This window comes from Diadema antillarum, unplaced genomic scaffold (genome assembly GCF_040938485.1).
Source record: "Diadema antillarum isolate AM-2024a unplaced genomic scaffold, OU_Dant_1.0 seq00000456_RagTag, whole genome shotgun sequence".
NCBI classification, from domain to species: domain Eukaryota; kingdom Metazoa; phylum Echinodermata; class Echinoidea; order Diadematoida; family Diadematidae; genus Diadema; species Diadema antillarum.
In genome coordinates this window covers 618940-643135 of record NW_027271428.1, presented here as the reverse complement: position 1 = coordinate 643135, position 24196 = coordinate 618940, and the positions used below count along the sequence as shown (strand labels likewise).

General features: G+C 37.7%; 1 protein-coding gene across 1 annotated transcript; it reads left to right on the top strand.

The window, feature by feature from the left end:
• Positions 1–463: 463 nt before the first annotated feature.
• Positions 464–19957, top strand: LOC139732949 (uncharacterized; the record flags this gene model as incomplete). The annotated part of the gene is made up of 16 exons (XM_071643784.1): positions 464–700; positions 1337–1534; positions 2843–3067; positions 4541–4663; positions 5178–5306; positions 6160–6294; positions 7224–7352; positions 8243–8359; positions 9232–9357; positions 10264–10491; positions 11566–11737; positions 12516–12673; positions 14345–14474; positions 15513–15628; positions 16402–16526; positions 19584–19957. Coding segments are annotated over 15 exons (2345 nt in total), but the record flags the coding sequence as incomplete, so codon positions are not given.
• Between the last annotated feature and the right edge of the window lie 4239 nt (positions 19958–24196).

Here is a 24196-nt window from a genome sequence, read left to right as displayed (position 1 = left end):
ATTTTATGTTGTCCAGGGGAATCATGTCTTGAAGAACCTGTTATGAGTTGCTGGCAAGGGGGGGGGGGGGTATGTGGACATTTGATAAGCTGAGATCATATATTCTCTCAAGTTTTTCATCAATGGAGGAAATTACTTTTGAGCTCTGCCCTAAGAGCTTGACACTATTTTATGTCCTTTAAAAAACAACTATATTGCAACAAATTGCCAAATTACCCTTTATCAACATGAATATGCACCAATTATTCAGTGTTTAAATTGGCCTCCATCGATGTAAGCACCAATTATTAAGTCACTGAATAATCGGTGCTTATTTACAATGATAAATGGCAATATGTCATTGAAGCATTGAATAATCAGTGCGTATTAACATCAGTGAAGGGCAATTTGTCAATCGGTTGCGGAGAAATAACTTGACACAAGAATTCATTAATGTGAACAATTCATATGTCTGTCTGTTTAGATGAAAACCGCAGGTTGAACGCACGCGTGAACGGAACCGTCAATGGCATCGACCTGGGCAATGACTTGTACCTGCACACTTTTGTTATGGCCGAGGGTGGACGCACATTCACTGCCATCAGCCCCGTGCCCCAGGCTGTGGCCTACTCCATGCAGCTGCTCCTGCCCATCGGAGAGCTGATGGGTTGGCTCTTTGCTGAGCCTGCCTCCAAAGGCATCAACGGCTTCATGCAGACTGGTGAGTGAACCTAAGATGTTATTGCTTGGGGTTAAGGCTGGCCACTGAAAGTCAAAAACACAGCAGTTGTCAGTTCTGTGTTTGAAATTATCAAAATGATATCAGTAGAGATGATGATAATGGTGATTTTTATTTCAGGGACAATGATGAAACCATGCATAATTATTATGAGTTTTGCCGTTATATGGTTAATTTCATCAATATCAGTAGCAGCATTTATTGAAGTCTGCTTGTCTGAGCAGTTCAGTCTGTGAAAATTTATGCATAATTTTGTACAAGCTTGATTTGTCTTGTTGGACTTTATTGGCATATTGGATGGTAAATATATCTCAGTTTTAACTTTCTTTATCTTTGCTATACCTTTGAAAGTCTTCCTTCTGTAATAAAAGAAGACATTCTGATTTTTTTTTAAGTGTATGGATACTATTGGATGGAAAGCCAGCGCAGCCACCAAGGTTCTCATCATAATGGTTGAAAGAAGAGAGAAGACAATCTGTTCTGAACACTAAAGTAAACTGCGGACGTGTCAGTCTCCCCCCCCCCCCCAGTGTTCACACATTGACCATGTCCGAGACAGATATGAGGGGTTTTTGTTGACAACTAGCTACCCCTGAAAGCTTGTTTCTTCTCTAACAGGTGCCAATCTGGAGTACTCGGCCAATGTCGTGTTCCGCAGCGGAGAGAGAGTGAGCATCAGGCAGATCTTGCGAGGACTGGACAACGAGGGAGGGAACCTGGGCTTAGTCACCATCGAGGGGACCCTTCCAGTCATCCCGCAGGGACTGACAATCACTGTGGAGAGCCAATCTGTTGTCTACACCAAGAACAGGCCGGGTAAGTTTGGTTATGTTCTCCTTCTCCCAGGATACCTACACTAACTTTTTTTTTTCCTCTGGTGGTCTGTTCAGGCTAATGGTATCTTTGAATTTCAAATTTTGGTGGCCTGAAAAGAAAAATGTATTGGCCCAAAATATGTAGACACATAACATTTCAATTTGAATCCTAGTTGCCCAATTGGGCCACCAAAAGATAACCCTTTTTTGAAGTTTGGTGGCTTAACATTAATTTGTGGTGGCCCGGGGCCACCAAGCCACTGCTTCTGTTAAGCCCTGCTTCTCCTATCCACAATACTTCCAAAGAGTCATCTTTGATCATTCACAATTTTAGAAACAGATCGCAGTGCTGCATAAACGTGTATGAGTATGTTATTTGTTTGCATACTGCCACAGTTTAGCGTTGTTGGAATCACAGAAGTCTGAAAATAATCGTCCAACACAATACATGGAGAGGCAGTCGATGAAATCAAATCAAAGTTGGCAGGAGTTGCTATGTCAGGCCACGTAATCATCGTGACGTTGCAGTTAGTCTGGCGGTTGTGAATATGAAGAGTCAACATCCTGGTGTGCAATCAACTGTTTGATGATACAAGAATGAACTTCATCGCATGATAAGATAGTGTGTTTTGCAGTGTTGATAGGCCAGACTTGTCAATGTTCAGGAATAGAAGAGATCACACAAAAGATATATTTGATGAAAGTGTATGTATGGCATTTAGGGAGACATCATGATAGTTGCGCCTAATGATATTTTGTTCATGGTTGCCTCAAAGTTCCTGGGGCAGAAGTCAAGCTGAATCAATAACACATTTGTTGCTCACTTGCCACGGCCAGCTATGTCAATGATATTCACTACTCTCACATAAAAACAAGATATCCCAGAAACAAGTGGCTTGAGATAAAAAGGATGAGGCATATGAAACATGGTATATAGATACTGACTTGCAAGGGAGGGAACATTCCGAGGGACAATATCTTCTCCCAAGTAGCTTTTCAAGCTCAAAGACCAAACAGGCTGTATGTTCCTGATAACAAAAAGCCATATGACTCATTTGTTCATAACCGCTTTCTAGTAGAATTGTACATAATGTTGTTTTTTTGTCATTATTGTTTCATTCATTTTCATGTCCATGTGTGTGTAATGATTTTGGTATTTCATAATTCATTTTTCCTACAGCGCCTTGAGCACATTAGTCGTGTGGAATTGGCACATTATAAGTACCCTGTATTATTATATATTATATGGAATAGTCAAAGTGCTTTGCAAACGTGGGAAAAACTTTTTGCCCCGCTGTTCACCATGCAGGATACGTGTACTCCGAAGAGCGGCGTATGCTCCAGGCTGGCAGCGACTCAGTGGAGTTCACCGTGGAGCAGACCATCACATTCCAGGAGTGCGAGGCTGATGACATCAACACGGATGCGTCGCTGACGGCGATGAGGATGAACACCAGCTATGCATACTCTATGTTCGAAACTGACGAAGAGATCCTGCGGTATGCCATGATCACTGCTGTCGGTCCGGATGCAGGTACCTTTACCCTCTCGATAAGTAGATGTAACAGAGTGCCATCAAATTTGCCCCATAACTCACAAGGACTGACTTAATCTGGACTCTAATGAACTTGGGGGGGGGGGGGTGGGGGGAGACCCTAACCTTAAAAATCTTACCAGAAAAAAGGTAAAAACTACCACACAACATTTGGTAGTAGTCTATGCTATATGGTCATCTCTGAGGGATGCTTTCACAGCATGGATAAATGAGTTTAGAGATGTATGGTCATGTTCTGGCTGTGGATTAAAAAAAAAAAAATTTGATAAAGAGGAAAACTCATGACATTTCTCGATGCGTTTAAACCTTTAATCCTGAAAGACAGGTAGTATGTGTACGACATATTCTATTCTACATCTTTAGCAATTGTAAAGTTTGGAGATGCCACTTTGTTGTGCAATATTGTTTGAAAAATCTGCCTCTGAATTCCTATGTCTGATTTGCTGTGATGAATTTCATGCTGGTCTGCACTATTATTTGTGTAAACATTTCTGTGTTGCATCAGTTGATGTTTTATCACATGATCAGTCAATTGATATTATCAAGAACGTGCTGTTTGTTTGTTTGTTTTTTTCAATTTTTTTGTGTGTAGTTTTTTTTTTAAGAAGAAGGCTTGCTGTGCTAGAAAGTTGGATTGAAGACTCGTGTCTTCACTGATGTAATGAGGTCATGAATGGCTTGCCAGTTCCACATCATGGAATATCTATAAGCTCTATTCTCCCATTGATTGAAGTGATAGTCTCTGTGCCTTTCTGATGTGAGGAGTATCAGCTATCGACTGGCAAATGAAGCCATCCATTACTAGTACATGCAAGTCAGTGGTTCTGGTCATTAGGGTCAATCGACACGAAGGACATAATGCAGGCGTATTGATAAAGGGATTAGAGTGCGAGTGGTGTGACTAATCGCACTGCAACAATCACAATGCGACCACTGAGTTCAACAGACTGAATCATCCTGCTTCACTTCTTCTTTGACTGGGTATGGCTCTTAAGCTTGTTAAAAGGGTCATCACTGAGGCCATTTTTTACCTAAGCAATAAAAAAAATTAAAAAAACAAAACACAATGAAACAAATATAGATCACGTAACAATGGTGACAGTGGATTTATGATTGTAACTCGAATTTTGAAAGCTCAGACAGGCTGAAATATCAGAGAAAAGAGCAGTTTGTGTGTTACAAGTCCTTAAAAATCCTTTTATTGTTTCCTCCAATAGAAGGGATGGATTCTTTTGCAATGGACACAGTTTTGTGCATGATTTCTCTTGCATTAACTGAGTGGCACTTTGAGACCATACGAGTGATTGATCTTTGTGTATTTTTTTTTCTCTGTCAAAGATCTTTTAGATGGGCCTGGATTTGTGAGTGTTGTCATCTCAGCATGTTTAATATCTCTCCAAACAAACCTGCACCCCTGCTATTCACTGTTTTCATTCTCTCTTTGCTGCTCAGGAGTTCCTACCAATCCTTGTCAGAACAACAATTGTGATGTCAACGCCAGATGCCTGGCCCAGGGAACCAGCTTTGAATGTCAGTGTAATCCGGGATACACTGGAGACGGATTTCTGTGTGCTGGTGAGATGACATAGGTCTCTTCCTCTCTTCCTTTCCATTTTCTCTTCCTTAAGAACATTTTGTGTGACATATCAATCCACTCCCTCTCCATTGCTCTCTTTTTTTTCCCCCCCCCGAGTTTTCCTTCTAAAGGAATTTTGTTTGACCGATCAGTTGTCTCACCGACTAGTTGGTATAAGATGTAGACCAAACTTGGTTACATTATAGAGAAGTTTGTGTGTCTTTTTGCCAACAATCACCTGCTCCCTTAAACAGTTATAAATTTCATCCCAATGCCAATATTGCATTATGAGCCATCTGCAGATTGATATTTAGAAATATATATATATAAAATGAAATAATTGGGGAGCTTACTAACATATTATGCGTGATCCTCAGTCAGGAGGAAAAAAAAATTCAAAACACCTTCTCTGCGGTAACCACTTTTTGTGATATGTACATATAGTAGTGTATGTGGTGCATATTCACAAGAATCACTTCAGTTGAGCTTAATTGTTGTTTTTGCACACCATAGAGCAACAGACCAATCCTTGTGAGAACCACAACTGTGACGCCAACGCCGACTGTTACCCAACCTCAAATGATGGTTACACTTGCCAGTGTCGCCCAGACTTTACTGGAGATGGATTTTCCTGTCAGCGAGGTAGGTTTTTTTTTTTCTTTCACTCTTTCTTTTTGTTTTTTTATCTACTGGATCATTGAAAATTAGGGCTTGGCTGATATGAAATTGCACTGCCATGCTGTCTCAATACTTTCTTCTTGCTTTCTCGGACATCATCAGTTGGAATAATATGTAGACCATACTTGGTCACATCCCTTGAGAAGTTTGTGTGTCTTTTTGCAAACAAAACACATGCGCACTATCACACAAATAAATGTACCGGTATATATTCAGTCGATTTATGTGTAGATTTATATGTGTTGATAGATAGATAGATAGATAGATAGATAGATAGATAGATAGATGGATGGATGGATGGATGGATGGATGGATGGATGGATGGATGGATGGATGGATGGATGGATGGATGGATAGATGGATGGATGGATGGATGGATGGATGGATGGATGGATGGATGGATGGATGAGTGAATGGATGGATGGATGGATGGATGGATGGATGGATGACTAGATGAATGGATGGATGGATGGATGGATGGATGGATGGATGGATGGATGGATAGATGGATGGATGGATGGATGGATGGATGGATGGATGGATGGATGGATAGATAGATAGATAGATAGATAGATAGATAGATAGACAGACAGACAGATAGATTCATTTACATCCATATAGATATATGCACAATGGTGTACTTTGATAAAAACAAAAGCTGCCTTAAAACACCTAATCATTGCTCTCATTCGTTGACGTACTTGTCATCCTATCGGTAGATAAAACTTTCCATCTCATCACATTTCATTCGTGTAATGTGGGCTCATTTCTTTTTTTCTCTCCTTTTTTTCAATGATAAAAATCAACACTGAAACAGATACTATCAACAATGGAGGAAACCCATGTGACACCAATGATTGTCACCGGTATGCCTACTGCTACCCCGTCCAAGACAGCTTCTACTGCGAGTGTGCCCCAGGCTTCAGCGGGGATGGGCGCATCTGCGAGAGAGGTAGAAGTGACAAGACTGATTTGCTTGATTTGCTAGGTCATCATTGTTGTGCAGTCTCACCTCTGTTAAATCTGGCTATGTCAGGATTGACACCCATCCTGATAAGCACTTCAGCCGGATATGGGAGAAACAATGTTAATGTATATGAGTACGAGTAGGATGCCGACCCAGTGGTAGCTACTTAGGTAGTGTGCAGCGCAGCAGAAGTGAAATTTGTGCTAACCTACTTAAAATCATAGTCATAAAATTGAAACATTTTACTGTAAAATTCATAGCATGATTCTGTATAGAATATCATAAGGGAATTATGTGTCTTCACTGCTTGGAGGCATCTGGAAAATAGAGAAGTCCGGATAAGAGTGGGCCAGAAAATCAAGGTCGGACTTTATGTGATTATCGTGTGATTTGTGCTTGTCCTCATGAGGTTAATAATGTGCTCAATCAGTCGATGTGTTGCCCTTTCAGGCCTAACCTGATTGATTATATTTCAGAGGTGATAAATTGGCATTATTTCCTTGCACAAGTGAAGAAATGAATGCTGAGCCTTTTCGTGAAATGTGTAATGTCGACATTGTAATGTAATATGTAAGTATGTAATCAGTTTTTTAAATTGTACCACATTCAATGAAACTTTTCAGGATTAGGAAAAAAAATCGTACTAGAAATCTCCTTTTTTTAAGAATAAAAAAAGTCATATCTCTTATTTCATTTCCTAAGAGCGCATTTGCAAATGTCTTACAGTTATGCATAGCTTTAGAGTGTAGGTGGGCTCAATGTAAGGAAATGAACACTTGGAATGGAAAGGATGCATGGCATTTCATCTATGCAGGATGCACAATTATTACCACTTAAAGTCATCTGTAGGATATTTATTTATGAAGGAAGATTACCTACTGTAAGTTCCTCTTTGTGTGTTTCTGTACTGGCAGACGAGCCACTAGACCCATGTGAGAACAACCGATGTGATCCAAATGCACAGTGTCGCCCGGTGGAGGGGGGCTACACTTGCTCCTGCAACCCAGGCTACCAGGGAGATGGCTACAGGTGTAACCTACCAGGTAAGCTTTGACTTCTGCACAGTTCTGTTGCCAATTTGCCTGGATGATGGACATAATGATTTTGTTGTTGTTATGTTCCCGCAATATGTTAAAGTACTTTAGAATTTTATTTTTTTTTTGTGATTCCTTTTTTGTACTGAATTGGTACTTTGATTTAAATTTTCATTTCATTTCTGCACTTTGCAGATGGCATAAACATATACATGGTTTCGTACATGATTTGAAATAAAATACGAAATGTATGCCAACAAAAATACAACAGCATACATGAATTAATTTTGGGAACATGTGTAATCTTGTTGCAGTTTTTGAAAGACTATAAAATGTGTCCAATTGATAATCCACAGTGCTTGACAGTAGCTGATTCAGATATCTGTAATTTATCATTTACATCTTCCTTAATATTACTGTACAAAACCTATGAGGTGATGTGAATGAAATGTTGGTATAAACAAGAGCCACTATCTTGGACAGAATTAATGTTGAACATGAACATATTCTTGTATCATAGCATGCATGAGACTATTTTGAGACTATTTTGAAAAGGATATATGAAATAAAAATGTTATATATGTATATATATATATATATATATATATATATATATATATATATATATATATATATATATCTTTACAGAAAAAGAAAGAAAAAGGTACTGGGTTCAACTTGTTTCTACCCATGGGAGCAGATGGGTTCATAAGAAGGGATAAAAAATATTGCGAAGGACCCCAATGTGAAAGAACTTTATAATTGATAGGGTTACCCTGCAAAGCTAAACTTTGAGATATATATATACCCAGTAACTTTCCTGCATTAGGTAACTGATTTAGACTGTACTGCCCTCCTTCAGGAAGTGTAAAATAAACTATACGGAAATCTCTTTCCAGACCAACTGGTCTCCCTGTGCTCCGACTGCAGCACCCAGGCCGATTGCCTGCCCGAAGGTCGTGGGTACAGGTGCCTCTGTCGTGCCGGATACCAAGGGAATGGCATCACTTGTGAAGGTGAGAAGCGACCCATGCACGTTTTGTGATGGGGCTGGCCGAAGAAACTCTTCACAAATTCAGGGATTTAGACTATCATTGCAGTGCTGCGGGGAAATGTACAATTTGATTCTTTCTTTTTTTTTAAGAAAAGAGAATGTTTATATAATCTTGTGTACCTGTTTTTACAAATAGCTCTTAATAGTGAAATATGGAATACCAGTATGTAAAATTGAATTTTCTTTACTTTTCTCTTATTTTTGGGTGGGGGTGGAAATTTCCTCCAATTTGTTCCTATTTTTTTTTAAAGTTTCTGAGTCATTAAATATGCAAGTGTCATATTTCAATAGTTTTGTCATAATAGACATAATTCTAAAAAGTAATAGATTCGGAGAAGTGGTAATAGCACTAGTAGAAATAATAGTAATGGTAGTAGTAGTAGTATGAGGAGTAGCAGTATTATTTACAGTCTGTAATCAACCAGATAAGGCTAAAGAGCCAATGAGAATTGCATGGTGTTATGAGATGTAATATACTCATGTTGTATTGTAGCATTGACTAATAATCTTGTTTTATTTAGAAAATTCAGTGGTTAACAGTATTTAGAATATTAAACTGATGATGGTGCTGCTGCTGCTGATGATGATGATGATGACGGAAGAAGATGATGATGGTGATATTGATGATGGTGGTGGTAATGACGAGGAAAGTAGTGATGGTAATGATGGTACTAGTAATGATAAAAGTGATAATTTCATCAACAACAATTATATAATAGTAGCAGTAGTAATAATCATAAAGCGGCAAACTTTCATAGTTATAGTGAGATTACCTGTACGATAGTAACATTGATGTAATCATTGCCATGACATCTTCATTATTTTGATATCTAGACATAAATGAGTGTGTTGAGGGGGTGGAAATTGCCTGCGATCCTAACGCCCAGTGCTACAACACACGGGGTTCCTACACCTGCTACTGTAGGAGTGGCTTTAGAGGAAATGGATTCACTTGTGAAGGTAATATAAAGATATATTCCAGCTGTTTTTATGTTTGATTGATACTGATGCTACGAAAAAAATGAAAATAAAAGATATAAAAATCAGATTTATAGAATAGTCCACATACTGACATACCTAGAACAGTTTCTGTCATCGGTGAGAAAGGATTAATGTTTTTGCTCAAATTGTGAATTGTGTTTTTCAATCAAAGATAAGAATGTTTGCCAAACGTTTATGTTTACAGATGTTAGTAGCAATGCATCATGTCACACAGATTTATACTCATGCGACTCCCATTATAAAGAAATCCTTGAGACTGGCAGTTTTGTTTTCTTTTTCTTACATTGAAATCTTGTTAAAGCTTAAGAAATAATGTATATGAAGATAAATAGATAATTTTGGGACCTGAACTTTTACTTTGTCATTACCAAACTTCATTATAGTTTTGTTCGTTATTATGAGAGGGCACTGAATATCATTTGTGTGCTGTTGGGTGAGAAATTGTTTATATTTTCACAAATGTTTGTGTATTGCTATCAATTTCAATGATGTGATAATACTACAGTGCACTCCCGTTATAACGAAGTAAAAATTCAGGCCGCAACATTATCCACTCTATGTATTTTTTATTGTTTATATGTTCGGTTAAAATGAAATTTCAATATAACAAAAGAAAATTGCCAATCCCGAGGACTTTGTTATAATGGGAGTCCACTGTACTACATTTTACTCTCTCTCTTTCCCCTCTTCTCTTATCTGCGTATTCCTCTTTCTATTTTACACATACACACACACACACACACACACACACAAACAAAAAAACACACGTACATACACACTCATATACTCCTTATACTTACTTTGCCTATCTACCTCTCTTCTTTTTTTTTTCCTCTCTCTCTTCTGTCTCGTTCTATGTCTCAGGTCTGCCCCAGGTGGAGGGCGCCCTCGTCTATGGCCAGGGCATGTCTGTGATGTACAGGCCCCTGGACGGCCAAAGCGGCAACAAGGTCTTCATGCGCACCCGCCAGACGGTGGTGGGCGTGGCCTACGATTGCCAGGAGGAGAAGGTGTACTGGAGCGACATCTCTGGCCGCACCATTATGAGGTCATCCATGGATGGCAGGGATGCTAGCGCTGTTGTCAACACGAGTAAGTCCACTCTTAGTCATTATTACCATGATTGTTCTCATTCATAATTATTACTAATAAAATCCTGCTCAGTGATTGGTCTGCACAACATCATGTGACCAAGCATAATTTTTCTATGTCGTCGATGATGTTGAAGACAAAATGCTAATAGAGCAAAATGTGCTGTATCGTGATGTGATAATCACGGTATAGTGCATTGTACCATGAGCGTAACATCATCAATACCGAATCAATGAATGTTTTTCATCGATAGCATGTATAAAGTGCTATTTGGTATCAGCCTCGTAGACCATAGGGTAAATCGTGTCCACTGCACGGCAGTACACTGATTTTTTGCACTGGAATATGTAAAGCTTTTTATTTTAACAATTTTGTTTTCTTTTGATTCGTTGGAGGGATATAAAACAAATATATTATGCATTCTTTTGATCCACCAGTGAAATTATGGATCCTTTAAAGTGATAAACAGATAGCATTATTATCTTTGGACCTGTGCCCCTCACAAGAAGACAGTGCTACTGTAAAAGTGGATATTTTCGCGCTTCGCCGGGTAAGAAGAGTTTCGCATGTTTTTAATTCCGCGGAATCAAGACATCACGCACAGGAGCATATGGCAAGCAGAAATATTCGCATGCTTTTATTTTCGCGCTAGTTTCTGGTTGCGCGAACTGCGCGAAAATTTCAAGACCACGAAAATTTCCACTTTTACAGTATTTCATGCCACCTCAGAATCTATCATTTCAACTGGAGCCTCTCAGTGCATGCTATATTTGTTCATTATGATATATTTTCTAGCAAATGCAGCACTATTCATCCCTTCTTCAGATATCAAAAAGGAGCTTTAGTCACTCAGTGGACAAGACCAGGGCATAAAAATGTTTGTAACTATTGCAAGTACAGTAAATGTAATTACAAAGCAGTCAAGAAAGGAAAAACAAAAATCAGCTCTGAGTATTTTAGTTTTTTTCTGTAGTAACTGCAGTCGGTTATTCCAAACATCCTCGTAAAAACTTGGCCCAGGAACAGTAACACCAAGATATGTAAAATTTGACGTACTACATAATGATATCACAGGTCTCAGCAGTCCTGAGGGTATTGCCATTGATCACCTCAGCCGAAACATGTACTGGACCGACTCTGGCAATGACCGCATCGAGGTTGCCAACTTGGATGGCAGGAATAGACACGTTCTCTTTGACACAGACCTAGAGAACCCCAGAGCCATCGCGGTCGATCCCGTCGGAGGGTAAGATACAGATATGCCTCAACCTCTTTCCTTTTTCTTTTCTTTTTTCCAACCAAATGTGCACAGCTCCTGTCCAGTTTTTCACTTTTTTCTTTAATTCTACAAACCTAGCAGATATTATATAACAAATAATTGCTTTTACGTAGAAAAACTGAATGAAGTGTAAACATTTTCCTTGTTTATAGTACTGCATTTCCATTTTTAAAAAAAAATCTTCTCCCACACCCGAGTCACAAAATAGCACTGCTGTAAAATCACCACTTACAGCTTGTATACACTGTATAACTGTATAACATTGTGGTGGCTTGACACTGAAAATCGTAACATATAATATAGAACAGTGCTTCTCAACTAGTGAGCTGCGATGTCTCCCCAAAATAAGATCAAAAAGATTTGTATTCCATCTACACATGTAACTGGGCCTCAAAACAAGTTTAGTAGGAGCCAAAGTTGGCCTCAATTTGATAGATATTTAGAAGCGCGGGTGTAGAAGTCGAGTGCAGAAGTATAGATTCGTAAGAAGGACAACTAAAGTACAAATGTTTGAAACTTTGCCATTGAGATATCTATGAAAGAATATCACCATGTTTGTATACCGTTACTGTACTTTTTTTTTAACCACGTAATAATCATTAGTCAAGTGCGGTTCCTTCATAGCTTCATTGACTCAATATCAGAGTCACTAGGTTGCTTGTAGGACCATGCAATATGCTTTTTTCAAGATCTGAAAATACTGTCAGAAGATGCCTGTGATGGAATTCCTCAACTCTTTGTGCAGGTACCTTTACTGGGCAGACTGGGGCCGCAGATATCCGAAGATCGAGAGGTCCTTCATGGATGGGACCAACCGAGAGGTCATGGTGGACTCCAACCTCGTGATGCCCAACGGTCTCACCATAGATACCGTCTCCCAGCTCCTGTGCTGGGCTGATGCAGGCAAGTGGTCTCAGATAGGGAGATGTGAGAGGGGTGAGAGGAAGGGATGGCATTGTCAGACAAACTTTGCTTGGCCTGGAATGTAAACACCCCCTCCCATTATCATCTTACATCATACATAAGCAGCTTATGTAAGATGTAAGATGATAATGGGAGGGGGTGCTTACCTAGAACAACGTTCCAGGCCAAGCAAAGTTTGTCATTTTTTCTTACCTTTAAAAGAAAAATGTTAGACAACAGTTGGTCAAATTCAATGCAGACGCAGAATGTGACTGAAAATAAAAATGATTTGAATTGATTCTGAGATGGATATAGCCATAACATTACACCTGAGTTCAAGGTCAAAACTTAAAAAGATATCTTTTTTTTTCTGACGCTGCCAATAACATTGATATAATGTAATATGCCCCCATGAAGTAGGGCAGCTGTAATGTCATCTTGTGCAGCAGTTTGATAGATATTTCAGTGCCCATTGACAGTGCTTCCCAAGTATTCAGAAGTTGAAATGCAAAGATGAAATCCTGAGAATGAAGTTGCAGATGTAATATGTTAATTTGTTGCAGTATTTCAAGTAGACACCTACATAATTTAGAATATTTATACCCCCGCCAAACGAAGTTTGAAGGGGGTATATGGGAATCAGCGGACGGTCGGGCAGTCGGGCGGTCGGTCGGGCGGTCGGGCGGTCGGTTGGGCGGTCAGGCGGTCGGTCCGTTGCAAATCTTGCGTCGCGAACTACTTCCTCAGTTTTCAACCAATTCCCATAAAACTTGGCACAGATGTGTGCCTTGGGTTGTAGATGTGCAAGACGTATTTTTTGACAGTACCCAAAAGTACGTTGCCATGGTAACGGCATATTATGGGCAAAAATGGGTACAAATCTTGCGTCGCGAACTCCTCCCACAGTTTTTGATCAATTTTTATGAAATTAGGTACAGATGTTCATCTGAATATGTTAATGTGCAAGACACATATTTCCGCAGTGGCAAAAAGTGCGTTGCCATGGTAACGGCATGTTATTGGTAAAATATAGGGCAAAATGCTTCATGGCAAAACTGCTTCATCAGTGTTCTTCCAATTCTCATGGAATTCATATTGAATGTTTGTCTTAGGATATAGGTCAGCATGACACATTTCTTGACAGTGACAAAAAGTATGTTGCCATGGTAACAGCTCACATATTATAAGCCAAAATGATGGAAAATTTTGTGTTGCAAACTACTTCCTCAGTTTTTGCCCAATTTCCATGAAACTTGGTACAGATGTGTACCTTTGGTTGTAGATGTGCAAGACGCATTTTTCGACAGTACCCGAAAGTACGTTGCCATGGTAACGGCATATTAATGGCAGAAGATCAAGGAAAGATCTTGCGGATTTAACTACTTCCTCAGTTTTTTGACCAAAGCTTATGAAATGTTGTTTTGACCAAAGCTTATGAAATGTTGTTTGGCGGGGGTATAACCAGTCGCTGTAGCGACATTTCTAGTTTGAATGTGAAGAGGGTGGGTATATTTTCTGCTAATTTTGTTGCTCATAAACATTTGAATACATTTGAAAGATGTTTACATGGTGAGACTCACTGCATCTCTTTGATAATGTTGATTTTTTTTTCCCACCACAGTTTCTTCTATTTTTGATAACAGAAGCTCACTGTCTAAATTTTTATACCAGGTACCTCAAAGGTGGAGTGCATGAACTTGAACGGTGACCCACAAACCAGGTACACTGTCTACAACAATGCACAGTATCCTTTCGCTATGACCTCAATGGGCTACAACCTCTACTGGACTGCCTGGCAAATGTGAGTTATGAGATAAATCTCATTATAATTTTCAAAAATCCTCTCGAAACAGATTATGGTGAAAAAGTTTGACATTGATGGACATATTGTATCAAATACCACTCATTCAATGGAAACATGATTGTGTGATGTCCATACCAGAATCTATTTGATTTTTGTTGTGATTGTCACAGTCTGAATCCAACCTTGATGGCAAAATGAATAAAAGTCTGATCGCATTGATGGTATTATAATGCTATGATAAATGATAACGTCTTAGTAGTTTCATCATTGCAATTAACTCAGCAAAGCTATCTGATTCTCAGGTTTACTCCTCAAAAACTAAATCATGAGTACTCTTTCAGTAATGGATGATCGTATTGATGGTATTATGATAATGCTATGATAAATGATAACGTCGTAGTAGTCTCGTCATTTCAATTTAACTCAGCAAAGCTATCTGATTCTCAGGTTTACTCCTCAAAAACTAAATCATGACTACTCTTTCAGTAATGGATGATATTCAAGTGTTCTTGATATTTTATGAAATGACCAGTTTAAAACATCTTCTTTTTCATAAATCCCTTTTTAGAAGTCTTAAGCTACCTTTAGCATGATTGTGAAACTATATGTTCATCCACTCTGTATGATTCATCTTCCAAAATGTAGCAGTAAATGGATTAGAAGTCCTAAGGTGCACCATCTTTAGCTGTGTCTGATCTAGTCATGCAGTTGATCAGTGTCTGAGGAGAAGTCATTGGTGGCATTTGAAGCAGAGTTCATGATTTATATCATGAAAGAGAAAATGCAACAATCTGCTGTATTTTGTATCTAAACAATTACTTAGTTTCTGAGTAAAACTTGATTTTTTTTATAGAAAATCTGATTCCACCAAAATCTCCAATTTATTGTTGTATTTCTGTTTGTGCATTGTATTTTTGAAAAATAAGTTGCAGAGATAAATTGAATTGAATTGCATTGAAAAATATTTCCTCACACGACTATGTGCAAGTGATCGATCACCATTCCCCATTTGCTTGTCTTCTTGTGCATACCCAGAAACAAGATCGAGTCAATCAACAAGAATGGTGGCCAGGAGGCAGAGACCTACTCCTTGCCAAGGGGAGGCAATGGCAAGATCTATGGCCTTGCTGCTGTCACTGCTTGTCCTGCAGGTAAAAATTATCTTCAAACCTTTTTTTCTTGCTTTTTGATTCTTCAAACCTTCAATATTTGTCGTCGCTTGGGTGACAAGACCTTGTATCTCAAATTTTGGTGAAAATGACTTTTTTGGATTACTGGTCAGATAATCAGTTATTAGTGATGTCCTGTCTGAATCCCAGCTGTCTTACCCCAAAAAATGAAGCCATCAAGGCATGTCAAAGGAAAGGCTATCCCATTCGACATCGTGCTTTGGCTGCCATGTTTTTGTTTTTGTTTTGTTTTGTTTTTTTGCTTTCCTGAACATCTGGCATTTTGACATTTTGACATTTTGTGGTATTGGGTCTTGTCGCCCCAGTGACATTATGTTCTTACTAAATTAAAAACAAACAAACAAACAAACAAAGATAATAATGATTTCTGAATCATGCTTGGAAGATTTGTATTGTACAATGTATTTGATTTTTCTCCCCTCTCTGAATGTGTTCTGTAAAGTTTGTTGCAACGTTTATGGAATACTTTTATTAAGGATCTGAGAAAAAAAAATGGGTGATGTTACAAAGTAATTTGATGTGAATGAATGGTAGCAGTGAATCAAAAAACAGAAAGGACAACTTTATGATCTGATTCAGGTAAATACAGATGTGAAATGTGAATGTCAACTAAAATTGAATTCATCTGTTTAAAAAGGAAAAAAAGCCCAACAACAACAAAAGAATTGTGTAGGTTTGCTATGTGTTCATTAAAATATTTTGTTGTGATGATGTTGTTGATTTTCCTTTCTCAGGTAACAACCGCTGCGCTGCACAGAATGGTGGGTGTAGGAACCTGTGCCTGCCAACGCCACAGACGGGATTCACATGTACCTGCCCAAACGCCCTCACATCAAATGAAATCCCCTGCAACTAATGAGTGAGTATCACATGTTGCATCTTTGATTTCTCTGGCCCTAGGCTAGTTGAAGCGACCAGACATTATAAATTGTGATTTTTTTCTTCTGCAGTAGGAAAATATGCACACCAAAGCCAGGCAAACAAAGACCATGCACTGTAGCTTTTCAGTTGATAAAAGAAATCTCTTTTCATTTTTTTTTTTTTTTGGGGGGGGGGGGGGGGACTGGGAAGGGGGAAAAAACAAAGAGAATAAGGAATAAGCTATCCCTATTTAATGAATTAAGCATGCAAGCAAAAACAAAAACAAAAACAAAAACAAATACAAATGAAATTCTCCAACCAGATGTTCATGAATGTTCACAATGCCATTAGCATTACAGAAAGATATCTTTCATTTAAATGAAGAGTTTGTTCGCAAAAACTGATAAGTCCACATTTGCCAAATGGAGATATTTGCAATTAAAGGTCAAGAAAAATAAAGAGAATAATAAGAAATCTTTTGCTTCTTTTGACCATAACTTCAAAAATGTACCTGTATATATAGTGACCAATATATCATTTAAAAGGTATTATTTTGTACTTTATGACAGAGACCGTACCTCAAAATCTTCAAAAATGGACTTATTGATTTTTGCGAACAAACTCTTCAAATATTCTTGATCAGCTGATTTGCTCCCATCTGTTCTTTCTTTCTTTCTTTTTTCTTTTTTTGGTGGGGGGTTTGCCTTCTCTTTTTTTTTCCCTTTTTTAGTGCACCTGGGCCAAAGGCTCTAGTGAGCTATTGCGATTGCTGTTGTCCGTCATCCGTCGTGCGTAAACTTTTTACATTTTCATCTTCTTCTTAAAAACCCCATCATGGATTTTCACCAAACTTGGCAGGTAGCATCAATAGGGGTATGGGATCTCAATTTGTTCAAACCACCCCCCTCCCCCCCCAAAAAAAAAGGTATCTTAAAAGATTGTCTTCTCTAGAACCAGAAGTGGTAAATTAATACCATGAGTAAGTACATTGATGACCGTAGTTTCAAGTTTGTTCATGGCAGATCCAGGGGTGCCCCCCCCCCCTTGGAGCCCTAAGGGGGGGGGGGGGGGGGAAGGAGGGGGAGGGGGTCCAAAAATGAGCCTTAGTTGTACATTTTCATCTTCTTGAGATTGTATGGTCAAATTTTCACCAAACTTGGCAGGTATTGTCACTCGGGTGATAGAATATAAATATTTGTACAAATGGGCAAGATTCCCCAACGGAAGGTAATAAAGAATTTTGTTTATGCTTTCAGTCGGAAGTATCTCATTTTCACTCTCACCAAGCTCACATAGGGTAACTACTACTGGATGATAAAAAAAGCAAACATAGAAAGCTTGACCACTCTGTTCAGGTGGCAGGAAGTCACTGAGACAGGTTGTACCTTTATCTTAAAGGAGTGCCAATTTACGCATTGAAGTAGTTTATTTTGAGATAAGCCTCATTATGAATAAGTGCATATATAGTGAGTCAGTGTGGCTTGTTACCATTAAAGAAAAAACACCAGCAACGAAAAGCCAGCTAGTGGTTAAATATTCAAGGAGAGCTTCTTCCATATAAGGTTAGAGAACCCCAGTGCGTGCATTGTCATGCTGGTTCCCATTCATTTGAATACCTGCCTGACTGACACTGCAGGGGTCAAAGTCCCTATTGACTCGAGCACAATGGAAGTGTAGTGGCAGTAGCAGCAGCAGAACTTTGCATATGATAGATACACGAAGGTCACTGAGGGATAGACGAGCCACGCCTACGCGTGAGGGTAACCCAGTCATATGGCCTCGTATAGGTGACCATTGCCGTGTCCTTGTTTGCCTTTCAAACCACCCTTTGCTCCACCCCACCCCACCCTACCACATACACACACACACACACACAAAACAGTAACAACAGACATGATGCATTTGGGATCTGGACATTATACCGAAAACTTGTCACTTGTGTCTCAGGTAGAGTAATGTTACAATGTTATGCTTTGAAACCACACCTTACAGCATTGAAGAGATCTGTTGTAAAGCCATTGTATGTGAGCTGTGCTGAGATTGCAAGTGAGATATTTCAGACTGAAGACATAAAGAATATTCTTTATTTGAAAAGCAAAAACAAAACAGAGCACTAGCCTTTCCATAGATGTAAATGAGAGAATAATTGATAGTTCTCTTTAAGGTACTTTCTGTCACATGTGAAAATGCTCATATCTTTATCTGGCTTTCAGTGAAGTGTGAGAGGCAAATTTGTGTAAAATTCTCCTCAAGTCATGATATTAATGATTATTAGTAATGAGTACTTGCTCATATTTGCTAAAGAAGGAAAAACACTGACTATGCTCTTGACTCACCAATTTTCAGGAATACATGATACATATTCCCTCTTTTATGTTGTGATGTGTCTGAATGTCTGAAATCACAATCCTGTGTGCAGAGAGAATATGCTTATATATACATGGCTCAGCATCAAAACAGAAATATCATGGAATAATTGTTAATGATGTGCCAGCAGTTTATTTAACCACAAGTTAAACACTGTGTAATCCTGACAACATTTGATAAATTGTTCTGATTCAATGTGATCAGCATGTTTTTTTTTTATGTCCATTAATTGTCTGCTCTCAATTGAATAATTGATTATAGTTAATTCATATCATTGACCTTCAAAAGTTTGGGATTCGCTCTTTGTGTCCAAATATTCTACATACAATCATAAGCAGTAACTTTTTCAGTTTCAGTTTCACTCTGATTTCATTTTTTCATTTTTTTTTCATGCAAATCATACTTATTGGTGCAAATGCAGGGTATTTTGAACAAAAATCTACATAATGAATTGGCAGTTTAATCATCAAAATAATGATTAGAATGTGTTAACATAAGCAATGAAATCAAAGTAATGAACTGGTTTATGATGTTCATATTTGATGAAAGAAATGATATAGTTTGTTGTGAGTGTGAATGTAAGCTACAAGAGAGTTTCCCCCCATGAATGGGACAGTAGCTGAATTGGAGTGGAGGTGTATTGACTGTATTGTAACATCTGTGAAATTCTGTGTTTTCTCATTTCCAGGTGCACCATCCCCACAAAGACAGCAGAAGAAATCAGCCTTGTTTTGTGACCTCACCCCACTCAGTTTCACCCAGAGAGCTGTTTTTCTCAAGCAGTGTGGACAGATGTCTCGCTCTGTCACCTTTCCTGTCCTCTTCCTTAATAGTTCATGGACCCCATTCTGGTAGCCTCTTACACAAGACAGGACATTTCTCTTACTTTCTCTTGGATTTGTATGTGTAAATTGTATCATTTCCTAGTTATGATAAAGTGTATTGATTAGCTCTCGTATTCATACTGACAGGTGTATCCACTCTTATTGAAAAGTACAAGTTTTTATTGTTGCACACTGGATCTAGCTCTTAGTGTTGTGCAGGAGTTTTTAGGTTATTTTTCTTTTTTCTTTTTTTTTTTGGTCCCCAGTAGACTTGTTAAATAAGTGACTTTTCAAATGCTGCATGAGATGAAGCATCCAAAAGCTGAATATAATCCACACACGCCATATGCATTGCATTCTTTGTGTCAGGTACTTAAAGCTTGTGCTTGCGGTATTAGGTCATGAAGTAGGTGTGAACTGATTTTCCAACCTCAGGATGAGTTTTATTGTCTTCCACAATGTGTTTCATCACATAGATGGTGCTTCCTTCAGTACTCACAAAGCAGAAAGTCTGTGCAAGTCATTTTCGTTTTTTTCTGCCATAATCATTAACGGTGCAGACTTCTCTACTTCTGTCCCCTGAAGTACGATCCCCTGCAAAGTGCCTTCCATTATCTTTAACAGAATATTTTTCTTCATAAGGAAATCAAGATGTGTCAATTTCATGAAGTTGTATTTCCGGTCAGGGCATGATGAAATGTCATGTTGCATCACCATTATTAGCACTTTGTCAATAAAATATCAGGTTGATAATGTTAATTAGCTTTTGTGTAACTGTTGTGAAAATGTTTTTAATATGTATATATTTAGGACTATTTTAGAACAAGGCCTGTAGGGTGTATATTTTTCCACACCGAGTTCTATAAAATCAGGTAACTCCATTCACACGCATATCACATGTTAATTACAAGACCTGAAATGGGCAGATTTGTAGACAATCCAGAAACATATTGCTTGGATCACCCTTCGGGGCAGAGGCGTAGAAATTACAAATTAAAATCCAAGACAAAGAATGTCTTAGATTTTGTCCAATAGACATTCAGTCGAAAAGTGAATCCAGTTTACCATTCACAAATTAAAAATCATGTAAACTGACAACATTTAATCATATTAGTTTTTGTAACTAGGTAGCTAGCTGTCAGTAATTTGCTGCCACTTGAGTGTGAATTATTCAGAATGTTTGTTAAGATATACTTCATGAGAAATAGAAAGGTTTTGAGCAAAATGTGCAAGTGTGAACACATCCATTACCTTGTACTTTAAACCTTCACTCACTTTGAAGACTTTTCAGTCAGTATAACAAAGTCTCCGACCAGTTCCAGGCTCTCTGGCCCTATCTAATCATCCACAGTGAAATACAACTTTGTCTAATTCTGATTCAAAGGGCTGCCTGTGTTTTATTGAGTGTGGCAAGGGCAATGTGTGAATTTTTTACCAATGATTAACAACATTGCAAATCCCCTGTCTTTCTGTCCACAAGATCTTATTTTTGAGTGTAATTGGATGTCTTTCACCGTTTTATGATTACCATATTTATGACTGACCATTTCTAGGAGGACAGAAAAAAAAGGAAGAAAGTCTTCATTCGTGCTTTTTAAACGTTACAGTTTATTCATGAGGCGATGTAGGTGTATGTTGAGGAGCACGCTGACTTGCTCCTATAGCCTGCTACAGTAATCAAATCACTATGCATTTATATTAGCCATTAGATTGATAATTGTGTTGTCTTGTTTGTTTGCTTTTGTAGCTTGAAGAGTCTACCCTTATTATCTTTTTGAGAGTCATAGGGACTGTAACCTTTATAGCCGATACTCTGTGAACATATTTATGCAAAACTTTCTCACTTTAGGTACCCATTCTTTTTCTCTTCCTTTGTACACCTGACTCCCGGCCCATCTTTGGGTTTGTGTTAGTCGTGTAAATAGGAGGCAGAGTGAATGTAGTAGCTATTTAGTATGCCTGCTTTTTATTATCATGTATGTGAAAAATCAGAAAGTAACTTATTCCAGCAGAACATTGAAGAGTTTGAAACATGCATAGATTTGTGCTATCATGGTATTTTATATATATACATTGTATATCACATTACAGATGCAATCAGGACATTTGTCTGAACCTGATGGAAATTATTTGCCAGAAAAAGCGAAAGAAGTATTACAGGAGCAAACAGCTTATTCATCATGTCTTGTCGAGAAAACACAAATTATTCCTGAATCGTGTAAATGCTGATATTCTCAATAAAAGAATTCAACTAGGTGCTATTTCAAATACCCACTGCTGTTTTGGTTGTTAGTGCATTTTGTTTGGTTTTGTTTAGTACATCAGAGAGAAATAGAGGGAGAGAGGGAGAGAGAGGTTCAAAATGTTGTGTATGTGTATAGATATATATATATATATATATATATATATATATATATATATATATATATATACATGTATATATATAATATATATACATACATATATATATATATATACATGTATATATATAATATATATACATACATATATATATATATATATATATATATATATATATATATATATATATACACATATACACATACACATATATAAGTCCAAACGTCTTGAGATTTCACGTGTTGGCTCCGCGAAGAAATGAAGAAACAACCTGGTAATGCATTTTGGCTAAAAATGCACTACAAGTTCGTTTCTTCATTTGTTATATATATATATATATAATATGTCTGTATCACAGCTCAACATTAGCAGTGGCTTGGTTGCCCAGGGCCCTGTTTTATGAAGAGTTATAATTGATTATATAGTTGATTTCTGTGGTAAGTCTATGGCAACCTGTGTTGTAAGGAAATTTGTAATCGATTATATATTTCTATAAAACGGGGCCCAGGACCTCATCAGGCCACCAAATTTCACAAAAAAAAAAAAAAAAAAGGTTACCTTTTGACAAATCGACATAGCGTTTCAGTAAATGCACAGCATGGCATTATTTGCCAAATTTGAAGTCACAATGACGACCATTAGGACATCAGAGAGGAATGCAAACATGCTCTGAAGCTCAAGAACTGTTGTTTAATTGCTTCTACAGATAAATGGTTACTTTAAAGCTTTCAGATCAATATTCATTGCCATGACTGAATGATCTGACGTAATTTTGAACGGCACGAGATAATGATGATAATGACAGGACAGTGATGATGATGAGGATGATGTTAGTAGTAGTAGTAGTAGTAGTAGTAATAATAATAATAATAACAATAATAATAATGATAAAATAGTGATAACAATAATGATGAAAATAATTAACAACGCTTAGTGGAGCATAACGTCGTGTAAATATTGACCCTATGCTTTCAAGAAAAGGAAAGACTTGTAGAATATATAAAAGCAGCATTACCAAGTTTCATGTTTGAGATATTGACCGTATAATAATTATATGCCAATATTATGACTCAATTTCTTTGGGGAACAGGGACATCGTTTGTTTTAATGGGCTTCTAATTTTTATTGATTTTAAGAAACAATAAATGTACAAATTCATCATTAACAAAATCATTTCCTGGTGCCTCTATTAGACAAAGTTTTAATCTAATATCATATGATTTTCAATATGATTAAAATCAATATATATATATATATATATATATATATATATATATATATGTATAAGAGTTTGTTCGCAAAAACCGATGAGTCCATTTTTGAAGATTTTGAAGTACGGTCTCTGTCATAAAGTACAAAATAATACCTTTTAAATGATATATTGGTCACTACATATAAAGGTAAATTTTTTAAGTTATGGTCAAAAGAAGCAAAAATTTTCTTATTATTCTCTTTATTTTTCTTGACCTTTAATCGCAAATATCTCCATTTGGCAAATATGGACTTATCGGGTTTTGCGAACAAACTCTTCAAGATACTGTATAAATATGTAAATGTATCAATTTATAGCTTTTATGTCTATCCATTCGTTTAATCCATCTAGATTAAAGCTACATGAATTAATTTTTGATCTATCGACAGCAAACAATATCAACTGTCTAAGTTCTCTTGTTTACAATTTTATGCATTAATTGGACGTATATCAAATGCTCTTCAAGCGCTAGTCGTATATGTAGGAGCAAACTATGCATCGGTTATGGTAAGGCGTATAAAGGACCACAAATCAAGAGGGAGCGAAGGAGGGGAGAGTACAATGAATGTTACACCTGTAGTCAAATTCGTCGTCTGGTTGAAGATAGTGTTCACTTATTCACTATTCACTCATGCGGAGTATAGCAGTAGCAGAAAAACAAAATCTATCAGTTCTCTGGTAGGCGGTCCAGAATATAAGCGGAGAGTCAAGACCTTGCCATTTATGGTAAATGATATTTCCGCTCCCCTGTTTGTTTTGTCAGCGATGATAGCGATCGCTGCGGTGGGCGTGGTTAACCGGTATTAATATTGATATCGAGTCCAGCCCAGGGTTGATATTGTGTTGTACCGTGACTGCGTACTA